We start from the raw sequence: 20,517 nt of genomic DNA on the forward strand, positions 1-20,517 counted from the left end.
GCTTTTATGTTATTCTAGTTGCAAAAGTGAAAGTGGAAAAGAGAAAGGAAGTGAGAAAAGAACCCTACAGTATACAACGTACTTCTACTATAATACCTTTGTGTCTCACTGACATGTGTGCATTCAGAAGAGCAAAGCTACCAACTGCTATTCCAAAAGCCACACCTCTTCAGGGTGACATGGTTTTTCTGAATTCCTTCTGCGTGACTGCGTGGGAAGAAGAGGCGGACGTTCGTGCCCAGACTTGAGTTTCTCTCAAAGCCTTTCTGCCTTCGGGACAAATCCTGCATTCGTCTTCGGGGAACACGATTCTTAGTAACACATCATTACAGAGGCAATGCATGTCCAGGAAGTTTTTTAGCAAACTGCAAGTAACTCAAATGATGTAATACATTGCAATGCAACAGAAAGCCTTAGGTTCACTAAACCAATATCAACATCTCTAAGCACAAAAATACATTTCTCAATTCCCAGTCTGCAAATCCTCCTTCCTCTCAATCCTTGCCTTGTGTCTTAGTCCCACCCAGAGGAGATCGTGAGTGGAGAAGGCAAGGAAGAGTCTTGAGGAGAAAGGAGTCAAGGAGGAGAAACATTTAGAAATGAGAAAGGACTGATGAACACTCGGTGCTCCAGAAGCTCAGCCTTCACTGCCTCAGCATGGCCAGGTCTGCACATTACAGCAACACAAAAGCAACACAGGCACCATCTACAAAAACATGTTGGTGATTGTAGTGATGAAATCTGTGAATTTCAGTTGCTGCTCCATCAAATCTAGAGACTGTAAACACAATGTTTTTATTGTTTTGAAACAAACAAAGATGGACAAGACAGTTTATACTGGTCCTGAAGAAAGTGCATTTTTCTAAACTGCTCAAAAAATCTTCATAGCTGCCAGAAAACACCACTCTACCGTTAACTATAAAAGGTACACTTATTTTGCATGGAATTCAAAATGGTAAAAAACATGTGATTCATCTAATGCAACTAAATCTACACAAAAGCTGGATTAGTCTGGGATCCTTACAGTAAAAACAGTGATACAAAGATACATGGTTATCATTATTATTGCCTTTGAAGACATTTTTATCTGAACAAGACACAAGTATTTGGATCCCCTTTGCTCTTCCCTGAAAGATCAACAGCTCTACATGCTATTAGTTGGTATGGGCACCCTCTTGAAAAGAGCATGTTATAGACTATAAATAAGAAATACTGAAGGCTACTTCAGAACAGATTTCACTCGAGGAGGTACAAATAAGTAGCTTTAACACATTTCTCAGCAACAAAGAGGCCACATTGTTGTCCATCCCTGAAGAAAAGCCCAAAGAAAAGATTATCCATAATCCACTTATATAAGCTTTCATGGAATTTCTAGTTTTGTATTGAGTGTTTCCTTTGGCGTTTCACACAAACATCTTAGCACCTGCCACCCGGAGTTACTTCATGTAAAACAGGTACGTTACAGATCAATCTTGCATGTATTTTAATTATTTTAATGGGAAATGTTTGATGTAAAAGTACTTTATTGAAGTATATGTTTATAGCATTTAAGGTTAGATTTCGAGAGTGAATAATGATGTCTTTATCTGTTTCTCATGTTCAGGTTAAATATGCCCCTTTCCCGAAATGCAACATGTCTTCTCCTGTTATCCTTTGTGTGCTTGTCATGGAGAATGTGTCACGGAGGGAACATTTTGATCGTTCCTTTGGAAGGCAGCCACTGGGTTAACATGGACGTCATGATCGAAGCTCTCCACTCTCGAGGACACTCTGTCGATGTGGTGCGGACCAATAAAAGCTGGTACATCCAGGATGACTCTCCGCACTTCAACACAATCACCGTTCCTGTCACTGAGGCCTTTAATAATGACTTCATCAACGAGATCCTGAAGAAGATCTTTGCCATAGAAAGAGAAGGGAGCTCAGTTTTGAGCTTTGCAAGTTTGCAGGCGGAGATGTTTGCTGCGATGTTTAACATGCACAGAATAATGTGCAAAATGGCTACCGGCATGTTTAAAGATAAGGACTTAATGAATAGTTTGAAGGAGAGTAAGTATGACTTGGTGCTTACTGACCCGGCGTGGGGTGCTGGTATATTGTTGGCTCACGCTCTTAAGCTGCCTCTGGTTTATAATGTGCGGTGGATAACTAGTGGAGAAGGACATAGGGCCATTGCACCGTCTCCCTTATCTTATGTCCCATTGACCGGCTCAGGACTGTCAGACAAAATGACCTTCATTCAGAGAGTCAAGAACTTCCTTTTCTCTCTCATTTGGCAAGCTCAGGATGCATTTTTTATCCGCCCTCAGTATCAAGCTGTTTGTGATAAGTTCTTCGACCCAGAAGTCCGATATAATGACTTATTACAGGGAGCAGACCTGTGGCTGATGAGAGTGGACTTTGTGTTTGAGTTCCCTCGTCCCACCATGCCTAATGTTGTCTATATTGGAGGGTTCCAGTGCAAACCAGCAACACCTCTCCCTGAGCACCTGGAGGAGTTTGTGCAAAGCTCTGGAGAGCATGGGGTCATCATCATGTCTCTGGGGACCTTTGTAAGTGAACTTCCTGCTGATATGACGGACAAAATCGCTGCAACTTTTGCGAAATTACCCCAGAAGGTCATCTGGAGACATAAAGGTGAGAGACCAGCCACTCTGGGCAACAACACTCTGCTAGTAGACTGGATGCCTCAGAATGACCTTTTAGGACATCCCAAGATAAAACTGTTTGTGGCTCACGGAGGAACCAATGGAGTCCAAGAGGCTATTTATCACAGTGTCCCAGTTGTTGGTATACCTGTGTTTTTTGACCAATACGACAACCTGCTGCGTCTAAAGGAGAGAGGAGCAGCTAGGATTCTTACACTAGCGACAGTGGACAAAGACAACAACTTTCAGGATGCCATCCAGGAAGTCCTGAATGAGCCCTCCTACAGGTTGAACATGCAGAGACTCTCCAGGCTGCACAGAGATCAGCCGATGAAGCCGCTGGACACCGCCCTCTTCTGGATAGAGTTTGTCATGAGACACAAAGGTGCAGCTCACCTGAGAACAGAGTCCTACAGACTGCCCTGGTATTCCTACCACTCTGTAGATGTACTGCTTTCTTTTCTGGCTACTGTTGCAGCGATTGCTCTTCTCCCTCTTGTGTTTGTAAGTTTTGCATGTCGTAAGAAAAGCTTGAAAAGGAAAACAAGTAAAAAATGAGAACCCACTGAACTCTGTCCTGTTTTTTGTACAATCATATTATACATCATTATGTTTACGAATCTTTATTACCTGAAAAAAACAAAACTTAACATAATTGAGTGTCCACCAGCTACCCTTGCAGCAGGGGAATTATGGTTGGGTTGCATTTGTAAGCCTTCACAGTATAACAGGAATATGGTGTTAGTTTTCAATGCTGGATAAAGGCTGGTTGTGTAAGGCTTTTTTACAAAGCTGTGTAACAATGAGAATAGGTCAACCCCTTCCAACACAGATATGGGTGAAAAAACCACTGTGACACAATCCATATTCAGGTTTAGCAGGCACAGCAAGCAGTTATGATTAGTTATCTGACACATTTGCAATCTGTTTAGAAAATTGCTTTCCATACAGGCTGCAAATATAATCACAGTATACGTAAATGCCCTAGTTTGTCACATGGTTAAAATTAAAAGTGAAAAAATAGTGCCATACAGTTAAAGCCACTATCATGTAAAGTAATTGAATATTTACAGCAATGCACACACTGCTGCTCTGATGATAAAGCTGTAGCTGGATTCTTTCTGTCAGCGGCTCCGTTGTATTTCCCACAGGAGCTGCAGCAGCGATGAGAGAGGGGAGGAAAGCAGCAGTGACACATATATTGGATGCCTCTCTTAATTAGTAGCTCATGAAGAACAGGGTTTGTCATTACAGTCACTGCAGCAGATGGAGTACGTTTCTTATCAGATAATGTCAGGCCCTCTTTGGTTGAACTTTCCAGAGGAGACACTGGTAATGGGGGATGCAGACAGCTTGTATATGAATGATTTGACAGTGTCGAATCAAAACAAAAGGAGAAAACAAAGAATGATTGGTATTAAATGTCATCATTAACCACGTCTGGCCAAAATAATTAATGTGTGGATATTAAATAAATAAATACATTGAAAAAAAGACACTTAAAAAGATAAATAATAATAATGTTATCAGTCATTAACAGTCTTTATTTTTGTTTATTTAGCATTTTGTCTCTTTTTTCTATTTTCTATCTATCTATTAGCGTATCTCTTTTCATCTGGATTATTTTCAAAATATACCACATGTTTTTTCTAAAATAAAATAGTTATGTTAATAAACTAATTTGGAGTCAAAACCATATGCATGTCATCCAACCCAGTCTCACGGCATTTCGTGTTATAGTCACGAAATGTAATCTATTGATTCGTGTTCACCAACACGATTTTCCCATTTTTTTTCGTGTCACACAGAACGATTTTAAAAGCAATGTATTTCTATTGGTAGTACGTTTCGTGCCTGCACCAAATAATAACCAATTAGAAGGAAAAAAAGATTTAAAAAATACCGATTTCAGTATTCTGAGGCTCTGAGCCCCATTTCTTTTCCTCACGGACGGCAACAAAAAGTCCGACCTTATACAATTTAACATAAAAACAATAATCGTGGCTTGATATTGAGTAAGAACATGTTTTTATGAACCACACGGTCTTCCAAGACCCGACCGGACAAAAATACGTGTTGCAGGCACGAAACATACTACTAATACAAAGACATTGCTTTTAAAATCGTTCTGTGGGACACGAAAAAAAGGGGGAAATCGTGTTGGTGAACACGAATCAAGAGATTACATTTATTTCGTGACTATAACACGAAATGCCGTGAGACTGGGTTGCGTCATCATGTATGTATCACTATGATGCCAAGAATGAAATGTCTAAATATTAGTTATCGTCAGTATACCGGTATGTTGTGATACCCCTTGTATAAACAAATATGCAAAGATACAGATTTTTTTTGTAAAATGTTTAATCATCTCAATCAACACAATTTACACCAGCTGCAGTCTTGATTATTATTAACAAACTGTTGCACACTTTATAAGACACTGATTGTACAAAATGGCATGAACACTCACTCTTTTTTCAAATATTCACTTGTGTAATATATACAAAAGGTAACCCCTCTCAAATACAGTAAGGATCGATGTGGTTTTTGATTTGATTAGATTTATTTCAAATGTGTAAAACAATAATACAAACATTTAACATGAGAATTATTATACAATACAAAATGAAGCAGTGTCAAATTGATATACAAAAATATGACTGATTCTAAGTTATGTATAAACAGTGATCTACTAATTACAGATCGGAAAAGGGGTGGGAAGAAGTTTACACATATTTGATTGATTTGTATCCTACCCCTGCTTTATTGATTATGAATTTAAAAAATAATTTCATATTGAGACATTTATGAGGCACTGTACTTTCAAAAAACGAGATCCTTCGTCCAATTGAAAGATTAACATTCATTTCAAATGTGACTGAACCAAAGGGGGGCATCACAGGCTGGTGTTCCAGTTCAATCAGGGGAGATGTGGATTTCTTCTTTCCTCTCTGAATGACACGGCATACACTGGTCCTGCAGGTGGATCCTCTGTGATAAAGAAGTTCACAGGTTAATAGCGGGCTCTGTGGTAAATGATGGCGCTTATAACCAGCTGTAGTGAGTCAGAGAGCACAACATGCTATACATATCTGCACTGCTGCTAAAAATTCATATGTGGTTTTCCTGTAAGATGCACCGAAGACACTTACAGAAAAATAGCTAATCTAAAACAATGCAGTATCATATTGTCTTCTAAGCTTTACTATTATAACTTGATTATTTATGTTCTGCCTTGTTCTTGTTGTAAAGCAAAGAAATCCAAGCAATAAGAACCAATTTAATTGGATTTGACTTTATTTCTCACGCTGCCAACTGTGCGCTATATGAGAATAGTGCACAATAAGGATTTGACAGGACCTTAAGCCCTAAAAGTGGGTGAGTTGGCACACATCTGATCAAAGTAATCAAACTCATCATCATCCTCATCTACATGTTAGAAAACAAAGTCATCTACTTGCCTTTAACCCTTTGGAGTCCTGGGCTAATTTGGCCGTTTTCAAATACTTTTGATTTGTCTTACTAAACCCCATTAAGAAATGTTTGGCATGTCAATGTTTGGTATCTTTTTTTTTAAGGACAACCTCACCTATATAACCTGATAGTTATTTCTTTCATTTTGAGATACTATATGGACATTTTGGACCCAATGTCACAAAAAATTGTAAAAGCAGATTTTGAAAATGATATTATTTTTCATATAGGTAACACAAACATACACAACCAAACCATTTGAAAGCTGGAAATATATACATGGGATGTCACTATGATAATGTGAAAGTTTGATTGAGGTTGCATGAACCTATATACACATTTTATGAACAAATAACAGGTTCTCAAGTTCTGTCAAAAGTGAAAACAGGCACAACAAAACATTTAAAAGCTTAAATAATGTACATGGGATTTCATTCTGATAAGGCAAAAGTGTTATTATAAATATAATACAAATATATATATACACATTATGTACAAAAATCTGTTTTTTCTGTCTTTATCTGTGCCATGCTTCAAAGCAGTTTCTGTCAACTACGACACAGAGGGCAACATCACAGGCTCCTCCTCCTCCTCCATGTCAAAAAACAAGCTTATAGCTTGACTCACGTTCAGAGTTCTCTTCATCATAGTTGAATCTTCAAAACTCTAAATCTATCTAACTATATCTAAATTCTCAATGTTTGTCTGTCACTTTACTTCAATCGCTGTCTCCCGCCGTCTCTCTTCGTCTCCCGCCGCTTGTCTTCGTATATCTTCGTCTCTCTCCATTTCCCGCCGTCTCTCTTCGTGTCCTGCCGCCTGTCTTCGTATATCTTCGGCTCTCTCCATTACCCGCCGTCTCTCTTCGGTTCCCGCCGTCCCTCTTCGTCTCTTTTCGTCTCGCTTCGTATCACTCCGTTTACCTGATTACCTCACCCCCTCCCTGGTAAATACATCCTGTTGAACAGAATCTATCGTTTCCAGTATTTTCCGTTTCGTAAAAGGTTCCATTACGGCGAAGATATTAAAATATCTGCTTCCATTATTCATACTTTTGAAATATATATGTATTAACTTTATATCATTGTATCTCCGTGTTTATTGGGTCTTTTTGCATGAAACAAAGACTGCCATATAGTTTCAAGCCAGTACTTTCGACAGAAATACACATATACATCCTGTTAAATAATAATAGATTTAATTTGTTAGCGCTTTTACAGGTGCTCAAAGACGCTTTACAGATAATAGTGAAGAGAAAAGAAAAGAGAAGAAAGGAACAACAAATACATATAGTTAAAGTTAAAGTCAAATAATACAAAAACAATCACACATTAAAAGCCAGATTGAAGAGGTGAGTTTTTGTGAGTTTTTTGAAGGTGGTGAGGTCGGTGCAGTCTCTGATTGGTTGTGGGAGTGAGTTCCAGAGGGAGGGGGCATCGACGGAGAAGGCTCTGTCCCCCCAGGCCCGGTGATTGGTGCGGGTGGGGATGGATAGGAGGTTGGCTTCTGATGAGCGGAGGCAGCGGGAAGGGGTGTGGTGGTGCAGCAGGTCTGTGAGGTAGGGGGGAGGCTGATTGTTGAGGGCTTTGTGAGTAATGAGGAGGACTTTGAAGTGGATTCTTTGACGGATGTGGAGCCAGTGGATGTTCTGGAGGACGGGAGTGATGTGGTCTCGGGAGCGGGTGTGGGTGAGGAGGCGGGCAGCAGAGTTCTGGATATGTTGGAGTTTATTGAGGAGGTTGGATGGTATGCCATAGATAGAGGATGCTATTGCAGTAGTCGAGTCGTGAAGTGATGAATGCATGAATCAGGGTTTCAGCAGCAGAGGAGGAGATTGATGGGCGGAGACGGGCAATGTTCCTCAACTGCTTCAACTGCTCCTGTTGAGCAGGATCTACAGTTTCCAGTATTTTCCGTTTCGTAAAATGATCAAATACGGCGAAGATATTCAAATATGTGCCTCCATTTTTCATACTTTTGAAATGTATTAACTTTATATGATATCATCGTATCTCCGTGTTTATTGGGTCCGGACTGTTGTTTTTATGCGGCACCGGCTTGAACAGGTCATGTGATCTGATCACGCCGGCGTGACGGTTGACTCCAAAGGGTTAATAGGCAAAACTACTTATGTAATAACTCAAAGTAGGTTATCTCTGACCTGCAACACTGTACACTCCTTCATGATCAGCAGAGTATGTGAACTCCTCATCTCCTGGTTCTGATACCTGAGGGAAATAGTAGTATTTAAAAAAAGAAACATGTGTTTATTTTGCTAATCATTATTTATTATGTGGTGGTACTAAAGTACGACCACACGATAAATTATTACTTGCCACCAAAAATAACAGTTAAAATATAATTAGTATTAAAATTATGTTCTTACTCTTTGTCCTGCTGAGTGATACAAATTAGTTTGTTTTTTATTGTGACTATATATTTGTAAATGTAATGCTGATCAACAATTGTTTATAATATGTTTGTTTAGCACTTTTCTTACAGAAGTCATAGTGCTTTGACAACAAGACATTAATAACCTAATTGACAAAAATATTTGGAGCTAGTATTCTTCTTCAGGAGTTAGTATGATCACATGATTGCATGTAAAAGTCTTTTAAAAAATGTTGAAGACAAAAATGGAGGCGTTGCAAATTAGAGGGCATGTTGTAATCAAAGTAGCCTCCTGAAATAGGAAAAAATAAACATAATTTGAAAGTAAAATAAAGTATGTTGAGGTCCTAACGATATAACAAGGTAGTGTCATACAGAATATAAGTTATATATGAATACTAATAACAGATCTGTGTTAAGCTGGTCAGACAATGATAGCTTTATACTGCAAAAAATGAATGATTTGCATTTTGATTTCCTTCTGATGTACTGACCTTGTTTCATGATCCACCACAGACACAGTCCCAGTAATATCATCAGGGCTATCACTCTAAAAGATGCAATCAACCTAAAGATCAAACTTTCTGGAAAGGAAAAACACACGTCATGGACTTTACTGTTTCAAAATATATGATTTATCATTGGAGCCATCTAAAGCAAACATCCATTTATTTTATCATAAGCAGCTGAAATTCTCACCTTTGACCTTGACTAATACTGCGTTATTTCCATACGGTGTTTTCTCGCCCTCTTGGATGCATTTGGATGGCAGCACCACACAGCTGTAATTGCCCGAATCCCTGACCACGGCACCTTCGATGGTGAAATTCGCCTCCATCCGGGCGACATGAAATGCTTGCACTTGGAGGATGTTCTCATTTCTCATCAGGTAAGAGTGTATGAGCTGACATTCACCGAGTGTTTGCAGGGGGCCAGAAACGATACACCTGAATGCCACATCGTCTCCCTCGTGGACATCGGACGGCGCAGCTACTGAAATATCTGCAGGGAGAAAATTGGCTGTGCAACAGGAAGGACAAAATGAGTGGAGAGAAATAACGTTGACATGAAGCTTTCATAGGGATAAAAGTCCTTACATATAACCACAATCTCAATGGGCTCTCTTTTCTTGGTTACTTTGTGAGGCAAAGTTTCCCTTTGGGAGTAGACACAGCTGTAGTTCCCACTGTGGTGAAGACCCACTCTGTGTATGGTGAAGGTGGTTTCATATAGATCTTGCTTCTGTTGCTTTTTCTCGATCCAAAGGTTGCCCTTACATAAATAAACAGTAACGTGGATCTGTTTATTTTTCCCAAATGCGCTGCAGGTCAAATGAAGGTCGCTGTTCTCGCTTATAGTTTTCTGCTGGGCCAGGATTTTCGCAGAAAAAATATCTGTAACATTGAGTTGAAACAGAGACAGTATGGATTAGCGATACAATGCAAATCAATCATATTGAGAATGCAGCCGACAGAGGGGAACATCTAAATGAAAGCTCACCATTAGTTTGGCTCGTGACCTGGTTTGCGAGAGCCCCTTCAATAAAAGACAAGTTACAAGTGAATCGTTGTACATGCATGCAAACGCTTACTCAATAATAACAACAAATGAAATCACTTGTAGATGTACTTACACAGAATGATGGTGATCGTATTCATGATTATAAGCAATGTGACACCTTTAGTCTCCAGAGCAGCTTGTGAGACCCAGTTGAAGACAAAAAGGTATAGACTACACCCACAGACAAGTGAAAGAATAAACGTGCAGTAACTATAATGAGCAACTTCCTGTTCATTCTGTGGTGTCTTGAGACGCTTGGAAACGTTTTAATCCAAAATTAAACACCATCAGGTAGAAAGGGGTCAAACATTTCCGTCTCTTCTGTTCCATTTCATAGCCAGTTTTTGCAGGACATAACTTCTTCTCAAAAGAACAGAACAAATTCACTGATACCTTTAGAAGGTCATTCATTTTGTACATCACACAGTATCACTGGCGGTTCTACGGGGCGGCACGGGGTGGCAGCTGCCACCTCAGAAAAATGCCTTGCCACCCCAGCTGCCACCCCAGTTGGCAGCTTTGTTTTGAAAGAAAAGTTGTGGCTCATCGGACATTTATGAGAGAAAGTCTCTAATGTCCGAGTGCAAGTGAATGCAGCACAAGACGCGAGCTTTGTAACCCCTCCCCCGGCCCTGGCGCGAGCCTGGAAATATGATTGGCGGCGATTGTATTTGAACGGAGGGACAGCGCAAAACGAGAAGCATTTCGGATCCAAGTAGACGGAAAGAATGAGGTATTTGCGGTCTACAATGACAGAGAAGAGCCTGTCAAGTTTGGCTGTAAGGCAAGGCAAGGCAAGTTTATTTATATAGCACTTTTCTGTACGCGACAATTCAAAGTGCTTTACAAAACAAATTAAAATACTTTTTAGGAATAAATACAGTAAAAACACATTATATAATGGCATTTTACAACAGGCATTACAAAGCAAAGATAATAAAATAACAAAAAGTAAACACCACAGGTATACAATACATGTTTAAAAGGCATACTGTAGTTCGAATAGCAGCTCAATTAAAAGCAGCGGCAAAGAGATATGTTTTTAGTCTCGATTTAAAAATAGTAAGCGTTTCTGCGGACGTGCATGATTTGGGTAGTTTGTTCCAGAGTGTCGGGGCATAACAGCAAAATTCTGCCTCTCCATGTTTTGCTGTTACTCTCGGAACCGATAGCAGACCCGTCCCAGAAGACCTGAGGCACCTTGAGGTAGACTTGCCACCTGTTCATTGAAATACGTATTTGTTACGGAATTGGGAATTAAATGTTGCGTTCCGTATTGAACCAATACGGAACGCAGTTTGTCCCGTATTTTCACAATCTGTCCCATGCACGTCTGTCACACACACACGTGAACACTGAACTAACAATAATGAACAAAATAAAGGACAGGACATATTAAAAACAGCAAAATATGTTGGCGGGAGGTGCGCAAGACCTTCCGCGGACTCTCCTCTCTGCTCTGCCTCTGTGCCAAATCCTGTCTGTCTGCCTGTCAGCCCGGCCCGGCCCCTTTGCGCTGCCTGTCGTCGTTACGCTCGCTACGTTACGTCATTACGCCGCTCTGTCGCGGCGTGATTTTTAAAAACAAATGCAAGATGTCTTCAGATACGCCACCTCGTCCTCAAAAGAGGAAACACCGACAACAGAAATACAGACGAGAATGGGAAGAGGCAAACCAGTGGCTTGATAGGGTCCCTGAAGATGACTACAAGGCAAATTGCAAAGCATGTCGCAGAACATTTTCAGTGTCGCACGGTGGGCTGTCTGATGTCAAACAGCACGCAGCCGGGGATCTCCACTCAAGAAATATCAGAACACAAAGGAGCCAAGCACCAGTGTCACAGTTCTTCATAGCTGAAACATCTCCTGAGATTGATTCGGTATGATATGGGACCAGGGGTGGGTAGAGACTCTACCCACCCCTGGTCCCATATCATACCGATATGATTTTAAAGTCTATTAAATAAACGTGTATTTAATATTATCAATATAGAATGAAATGTAACCATAAAGAACATCTCTGATTCAGAATCAGAACTCTTATGTTGTTATGCTAATGCTGCTCATTTGAAATTATTCCTAATAGATTAACAGCAAATAAATACTGTGAATAAATAGGCCTACTGTGAATAAATACGATTGATTGATTGATTGATTGATAAATAAAATAAATAGTGACAACAATATGAAAGTAATAATCTGACATCATCCCATTCCCCCCTCTAGATTACTGCAGCTGAGGTGACACAGGTATACCACACAGTAAAACATAACCTCAGCTACAACAGTGCTGACTGTGGACACAAGCTCAATCAAAAGACTCTATCTGATTCCAAAATGGTGAAGAAGATGACTTTGGGGAGAACAAAGCAAGAGGCACTGGTGAAAGACGTCCTGGCCCCGAAGGCAGTGGGTGATGTTATCAAGATCTTAACATCACCACCCCTCCCATTCTCCATACAGACCGATGCTTCCAATAAAGGGAACAGGAAGATGTTTCCCCTTGCTGTCCAGTACTTCACTCCAGAGTCTGGTGTCACCAACAAAATGCTGGACTTCATAGAGAATCCAGATGAGTCAGCTGCTGGGATTGTAGCTCTCCTGGAACAATCCCTTGAGAAATTTGGCTTGTCAATGGATCAAGTGACTGCATTCAGTGCTGACAACACAAATGTCAATTATGGTATTCACAACTCTGTTTTCACCAACCTGAAGAGAAAACAAAACGATCTGCTGCGAGGAAACTGCCATGCCCACATAGTGCACAACACAGTGAAGCACGCCCTTGAAAAGCTTACTGTAGATGTGGAGAATGTTGTGCTGAAGGTCTATGGCCACTTCTCCATTTCAGCAAAAAGAAGAGAGTCACTCAAAGAATTTTGTGAGTTTTGTGACGTTGAATTCCAAGAGATCCTACGACATGTGACAACCAGGTGGCTCTCCCTCAATCCAGCCATCCATCGGCTGATGCAGACCTGGACTGCACTGAAGTCGTACTTCATCAGTCTAGGAGACGAGTGTCCCAAGCAAGTGCAAGCTTTGTTAAAGCTCAACAGAGACTCAACTGTGGAAGATGAAGACATTGTGGAGATTTACCTTCTTTTCTGCAACAATATACTCTCCCTCTTTGAGGAAGTAGTAAAGAGCCTGGAGAGCAATAGAACCACCTGTGTTGAGTTGTATTCCATCATGGATGAATTCAGGCAAAAGCTCATACAGAGACGAGACGACCAGTTCTATGGGTACCTAACAAGGCAAAAGCTGCAGCGCCTCCTCCCTCATGACGCACACATGGCAAGGGCCGAATTCACTGCATTCCTCAATACAGCCATTTCATATGTTGAGAAATGGTTCGACTTCTCCGAAGAGAACTGGCTCTTCTCACTGCAGCCTCTCTTACTCCAACATGGCAACCTGACCTTTAATCAAATTGAGAAGGTGGCTACCAAACTCAACCTCATCAATAAATTGAAGATGAATGAGCTTTACGATGAGTGCACCACAGCCAATACAATCCTGAGGAGGCTCAGAGAAGAATATTCTGATGCATGGAAGTCCAAGGGTGTGGCTGCGAGGTGGATGGCTGTGTTTAAAGAAGTGGATGTGCCCAACATGCTCTCCATCATGAGACACATCCTGAGCATCCCAGCATCCACTGGATACGTGGAAAGGATCTTCTCCAGAATGACCAACAAGTGGAGTGACTGCAGGAGCAGGTGCTCAGTGGAGCTCATCAGGAGTGAGCTCCTCATTACTCTGAACTTTGAGCAGACCTGTCCAGAGTTCCACACCACAGCTCTGAAAGACAAGGAGCTGCTCAGTGCTGCAAGAAGTAACAAGAAGTACTCCTGGAAGAAGAAGTGAGGAAGAGAGGGGACTGTTTAAACCTGTTCTAACAAAAAAAGGACATAAAGGAGTTGAGGGAAGCTATGCACTTTATTTTTTATCTGTTTATTAGTTTTATGTTATGCACTTTCTTTAGGCGTATCTTGACTCCACTGGTGGCTCCCAGTTATGAAGCAGAGGGTATGCGGCCAGGTTCAGACTTGGCTCAGGGAGTGATGTTATCAATCTTTTCATTTGTCATTTTGTTCAATCAGATAATCATAACAGGTTCACAAAAGTGTTTCATTTTAAGATGATTCGTAAAAGAGTCCTCAGGCAGGCTTTGTTACAGCTGTTACAGCACTTTATATGCATATAATACAGACTAGCATATGCTCAAGTTCAGCCTAGGTCAGTCTAATCACCCGTAACAAGTTTACAAGTGTGTTTCATTTAATTGTTTTCTGCCTTAAGTTTAATTGTTCCCAAATGTTACACTTAAAGCACATTCTATTGTAGCTTATTTAAATTAGGTGCTGTTCTCAGGTTCAGGCTAGTTCAGCCTATGCACAGTATGTATTTAAACATACAAGTTTACAAGTTCATTGCTAATAAAGCACTTTAAACTAAGTATGACTACAGTAAATGCTTTCTTGACTACCCCTTCCTTACTGACCACCAAGTGACCCCAGGGCCCAGAGGCTATTATGGTATGTGAAATCATGTCAATTATTTAAATCAAAGCATTTTGGTTCATATAAAAAATAGATATATTTCTATGCATTTCAGGAGTTTCGGACACCCGCGCGGCGTGAGGAGTGTTCCTTATTTCTATTTCTGAATGGTGGCAACCCTACCTTGAGGGCTCGTAATTATGTAGGCGATCGTTGATATAATTGGGCCTACACCATGTAATTATTTAAAAACTAGCAACAGTACTTTAAAATCAATTATTTGGCCGACTGGGAGCCAGTGTAAAGACTTCAGAACCGGACTGATGTGATCCACTCTTTTTATGTAAGTGAGGACACATGCAGCTGCGTTCTGAATCAGCTGCAGGCAGCTTTCTGATGGATTTCTTTGTCAGCCCTGTGTATACACTATTGCAGTAGTCGAGTCTACTAAAGATAAAAGCATGGACAAGCTTTTCTAAGTCCTGTTGTGAAATTAGTTTTTTAATCCTTGATATGTTCTTCAGGCTGTACTCAGCATTGAATCAAAACGCACCATGGCTTTAGATCTTAATCAGTTTGTGAGGCGTTTTGCTGAACAAGATGGTAATCGCCACATTCAGCTGTTAGGCGCCAACTTGATGCTCTGCTCACGGATGACTCGATGAGCATAAAAAAACTGTTAAGATGACGACCTTACGTGTGTATATATTTTTTTCTTTGTGGGGGTCTGCCCCCAAAAAACAGTTTTAAGTCCTGAGAAAGTCAAATAAGACGGTATGTAAAACTACACTGCCCAGCCAAAAAAAAGTAACCACTTTGATTTAACTAGGCCAGTAGGTAAGGACTTTCCACTGGTTAATAATTTACTGCAGCGATGTATATGTTTTAGCTGACTACACGTTTTTTTAACCCTTACTGATGCAGTTAGTCACTTCTTTAATGTTTGTTCTTTCTGATGTAAAGTCAAGGTTGCAACTGTTTGCAATGAAGTTGTGGGGCGCTGAACTGTTCTTTTGATTCTTTTGATTTATGATAGTAATTACTTGTCTTTCAAATTTGAAGGAGGGTGAGCAAGCATCTTGAGGAACATTCATCACTAACTCCTCCAATATATATAATTTATTTAATAATGACACTGAATATGTGAATCATAACAGTGATTGACAGCTGATAGGAATAATATGATTGTTAATATTATCATATACATTTAGGCAAACATCGACGAGACAATTAATTAATGTACTTATTGCAGCTGTCTGCATAGATTTGGTACCCCTGCTGGTCGAAGAGTGAGACAAACTCATTCAGTTATTGTTCAGTTGAAATTCATTCAATTATGTCTGCCACCTTATATTTATATTTAAGGCTTTACTGATGTGCCACAATAATGTCACCTAATGTTATTGAGTTAAAATAAATATTGTGGATTTCCAAGTTAACATTAATTGATATGACTGCGATTAAATCAGCATATACTTCTGCAAGGGGATGCCACCTCTCAAAATCTCCTGCCACCCTCTTGCCACCCCATGAATATTTTTCTAGATCCTCCCCTGCACAGTATCTGTTTGGCTGATCTCCTGCCATCCTGCAGATTGGCCACACACAGGCTCTCAGTGAGCTTTCATTCAATTCATTAGCCAAGGAGTTTCTTATCAGATGTGGCAGACAGCTAATACTGACTGTCTGTGCTTCCCCGCCAGCATTCAATTAAATATGGGCTGGATTTTCTTGTAATTAAATAGCTCACCATCTGCGCTGATCTTTTTGGTGTAGTCTAATAAGAATCCGACAGTGACATCCTGTACTGAGAGCCCATCCAGTTAGAGTCTTTGGCCACTGATACTCAGTGTCTGTAGGAAATGGTGTATATTTGCTAGCTTTATATGAGACATGTGCATTTCATCCTTAACTGGAGCAAAATGTAAGTAAAAGCTTGGCACCACATATCTTTAAAGGGGCCTTATAACGCAAATGTTAAGGTTCACATTTCACAGTGGACAAAGACAACAATTTTCAGGATGCCATCCAGGAAGTCCTGAATGAGCCATCAGTTGAACATGCAGAGACTCTCCAGGCTGCACAGAGATCAGCCAATGAAGCCGCTGGACACTGAAGATGTATTCTTTGGTTTGCAGACAGTAGAAAGTTAAAAAGGAGACGAATGGAGTCTAGGAAACTTCAAATGAGTAATTGAATAAAGTTTCGTTGTATTGGATCACACAGGCACGTCAACAGCTTTGGACAGGGTGAAAGAGAGAGAGGATCTGCGTGCTGCAGTGTGTATATAAGATTCCGTTCTCCTCTTCCCATTGGCTGCTTCGACGATGGGCGGATCTTCCTCCCGGCTTCGTTCCTCTGTGATTAATAATATTGCATCAAATAAGAGGATTTAGACGTTGTGTGTTTGTTGTATAACTCCACACGCCTTTTATCCTCATATTCTCATTCATGACTTTTTATTTAATACATTCTAACAGCTGAAAATAACGTAAAGATAACGTAAAACCGGAAGTGACGTCATGTAAACAACCGGGTTTCCCCTCAAAATAAAGCTTTTCAAAATAAAATGGTGCATTCATTTAATATTCACGTATTATATTGATTTTACCTTTTTACAATCCCTCCTTACATACCTTTCAATGTATGTAAATAATACTGAAATCAATGAGTTCTTCATCTGAACGTTTAAATGAGAGTAACACCTACGTCACTTCCGGGCAAAAATTACGGCCCCGCCGACTTTTGGGGGAAAACAACGCTGTCATTTGAATGGCGGTCAATACAAATTCTGAAGTTTTTGCCAATCCGATCAAACTGTTTTGAAAGCCGAGGATTTTTGGATCTTCAAAGAGCTCGATTACGATGGCCAGTCAGGCAAACAATTACATTCGATCATTGGAAATCGACAATCACTCTTGATATATGGTTAAATAAAAATCAGTAGGCGAGGCTGTAATTTCTCCAGCTGTTACTCTCATGAGCAAGGCAGAACATAATAGTTTTATCATGCCAAAAAGCTGCTGTGTCGTTTATTGCACCTCAAACATTAAAAATAATCAAGAGTTCAGTGTTTCTGTACTTCCTCTAAGAAGAAAGGACAGTAAAAGTAGAGCTCTGTGGCTTCAGGCTCGATCGCCATTCAAATGACAGCGTTGTTTCCCCCAAAAGTGGGCGGGGCCGTAAAGTCACAATGTTACTCTCATCTATGAAAATCGATAGCCTACTGCTATATTTAACAATATATCGAGCCCGATTGTCGATTTCTAATGGCTTAATGCAATTGTTTGCCTGTCTGGCCATTGGAATCGGGCTCTTTGAAGATCCAAAAATCTCCTGTTTTCTTAAATTTCTGATCGGATTGGCAAAAACTTCAGAATTTCTATTGACCGCCGACAGCGTTGTTTTCCCCAAAAAGTGGGTGGAGCCGTTATTTTTGCCCGGAAGTGACGCATTTGTTACTCTCATATATAGTACATAATTCATATAAAAATATACAATCAAAAAAATGAAAATAATTCATAACCTTCGTCAAAAATACAAAAATACAAAGAATTGATATTCTTCATCAAACAGGAAAAGTGTTTTCATTGTGCATTGCTTCCAGTTTAAACCTTCAATGTCACTTTTAAAAATAGCAGCAAATAGCTTGGTATAGAACATTTTATACTCCCTCCTTTCACATAAATCGTTCTTATACTACATTCAGTGTTAAGGCACTTGTTTTCACAAATGATAAAAAGAAACAAACTATTTTTGAATAGCAACAATTAAGAAAAGAATACACTATATTAGAATAGTGAAACATAAAATGTGTCATTCATATGATTTCATCCTTTGAACAATCTCATCATTTGAACATCCTCATCATTCAAACCATATCATCATTTAACACAATATTTATATGGGGCTGGGTCCTCTTGTTCTGTTAGCATTTGAAACTGTTAATTGACCCTGAACGTGTACCCTGGAAAGGGCTGTGGTGATCACAGTTTCATTGGTTTGCTAGGGTGCGGATACATGGAATGCATCAACAACCACACAGTACTAGTATTGAAATCACTCCTGACATAGCTCTCATCCCACTCAATTCCAGAGTCTTACCCAACAGACCATCTAAGAAATATCCTAGGAGGTTTTTCTCTATTCCACTGTTGTCTGCTAACTCAAGGCTCAGAGTATTGAGTCCCTTTAGTGCTCTGGTTACTGACCCACCAGGAGAAGTATTGTTAGGAATGAAAGTACACCACAATGTTCCAAAACATTTGCCAAAAATCATGTCCAGTGCCATTCTGTTCTGCAAAGCCATCAGGCTGTTTTTTTCCAGTTGTTCGCGCAGCCCCCTAATTGCGTCTCTGGTGTGGTTTATGAATCTTTGCTGATTTTAGTAGATATAATTAATCCAATCAACATTCTTATTTACAGTGGGCCAGAGAAATGTGGATTCCAACCCAGCCATGATCTGATTTCTAGCTTTAAGCTCATCTGGAACTCCCCTGGGCACACCTATGCAACACATTCTCACTCCCAACTCGGCCTATGTTGACGTTATGTCAGGGTCCCCGTCGTCACTTTCCAACGCAAGGGGGGGCCTTTAGCGTCGAGTTTCAACTATCAGGGAGTCCTATTGACTTGCATAGAGCTCCCTGAACATTGGTAATAGACGAGTTGGGATTGCGGCTAAATGCTCTCCTCAGATCGATTCTCACAGCGTTTATCAACCTTTTTCTTACTCAATATCAAGCCACACTTATTGTGTTTACTTCTTTATTTTAATTGAATAATGTACTGTAGGACTTTTGTCGCCGTCAGTTATGGGGAGAATACTGAAATCTGTATTGTTTCATCGTTTTTTCCTTCTACTTTTGTATTCTTTTCTAAACCACACACTGTTATTTACTCAACAATAACACACAATTATCCTTGTGTTTATTTATTTGTTTGATTGTATAATGTCGGACTTTTGGAGTCCGTCAGGACCAATGGTCGGAGCAGCTCATTCGAATACAGGAAGCTGTATTTTCAAAATAAGAGTTCATTTTAATATTATGATTGATAATATATTTTTTATTAACTAGAGCACTGGGTCATGTTAAGACCATATTTTCTGTCGGTTTGGTGTTACAAATATAAAAACAATATATGTGTGGATAACAAAATACATCCAACATAAACTAAACTGGAAACAGATTTTGTTAACACTGAGTGCTTCAACCGCCTAGTGGTTAAAGCATGTTATTGAATTATTTTGTTGATAACATAGTTGATTAGTTGATCGTTATATTTTTAATATTAAGAGTACATACTTTCATAGGGGGAAAGTAGAAGGTCAATGATAGAAATATAGGATATCAGTATGAGCAAAATAAAGACCTTTTGAACATTAAAGCATAGAGACAAGTCACAGTAGAGGCACAAAATACAAATGTGAACCTTAAAATTAGCATTATAGTGCCACTTTAAAGATATGTGGAGTCATGGGATTACTAAAGTGTTGCTCCAGTTAAGGATGAAATGCACATTTTTCATATAAATCTACCAAATATACACAATTTCCTACAGACACTGAGTATCAGTGCTAAAATACTCTAACTGGATGGGCTCTCAGTACAGGATGTCACTGTTGGATTCTTATTAGACCATACCAAAAAGATCAGCGCAGATGGCGAGCTATGTAATTGCAAGAAAATTCAACCCATATTTAATTGAATGCTGGCGGGGAAGCACAGACAGACAGTATTAGCTGTCTGCCACATCTGATAAGAAACCCCTGGCTAATGAATTGAATGAAAGCTCACTGAGAGCCTCTGTGTGGCCGATCTGCAGGATGGCAGGAGATCAGCCAAACAGATACTGTGTGATGTACAAAATGAATATGTCCTGCAAAAACTGGCTATGAAATGGAACAGAAGAGACGGAAATGTTTGACCCCTTTCTACCTG

General features: G+C 39.9%; 2 protein-coding genes across 3 annotated transcripts; one reads left to right on the forward strand and one right to left on the reverse strand.

The window, feature by feature from the left end:
• Nucleotides 1-86: 86 nt before the first annotated feature.
• LOC307027966 (UDP-glucuronosyltransferase 2C1-like) lies at nucleotides 87-3,206 on the forward strand (the record flags this gene model as incomplete). The annotated part of the gene is made up of 1 exon (XM_079662659.1): nucleotides 87-3,206. The coding sequence occupies exon 1, from the start codon at nucleotides 1,596-1,598 to the stop codon at nucleotides 3,204-3,206; it is 1,611 nt and encodes a 536-aa protein (XP_079518785.1). The 5' UTR covers nucleotides 87-1,595.
• Nucleotides 3,207-5,287: 2,081 nt separating this feature from the next.
• Nucleotides 5,288-10,146, reverse strand: LOC307025821 (uncharacterized protein). 2 transcript variants are annotated; one of them, XM_079660723.1, is made up of 6 exons: nucleotides 10,017-10,146; nucleotides 9,614-9,910; nucleotides 9,216-9,536; nucleotides 9,011-9,100; nucleotides 8,287-8,353; nucleotides 5,288-5,642 (listed from the first exon to the last, which is right to left on the reverse strand). In XM_079660723.1, the coding sequence occupies exons 1-5, from the start codon at nucleotides 10,093-10,095 to the stop codon at nucleotides 8,334-8,336; spliced, it is 807 nt and encodes a 268-aa protein (XP_079516849.1). In that variant the 5' UTR covers nucleotides 10,096-10,146; the 3' UTR covers nucleotides 5,288-5,642; nucleotides 8,287-8,333. The 2 variants fall into 2 exon arrangements, with proteins under 2 accessions (XP_079516849.1, XP_079516848.1); XM_079660722.1 differs by lacking the exons at nucleotides 5,288-5,642; nucleotides 8,287-8,353 and having other exon boundaries at nucleotides 8,790-9,100.
• Between the last annotated feature and the right edge of the window lie 10,371 nt (nucleotides 10,147-20,517).

The sequence above is a fragment of the Notothenia rossii genome (assembly GCF_949606895.1).
Source record: "Notothenia rossii genome assembly, chromosome: 2".
Taxonomy (NCBI): domain Eukaryota; kingdom Metazoa; phylum Chordata; class Actinopteri; order Perciformes; family Nototheniidae; genus Notothenia; species Notothenia rossii.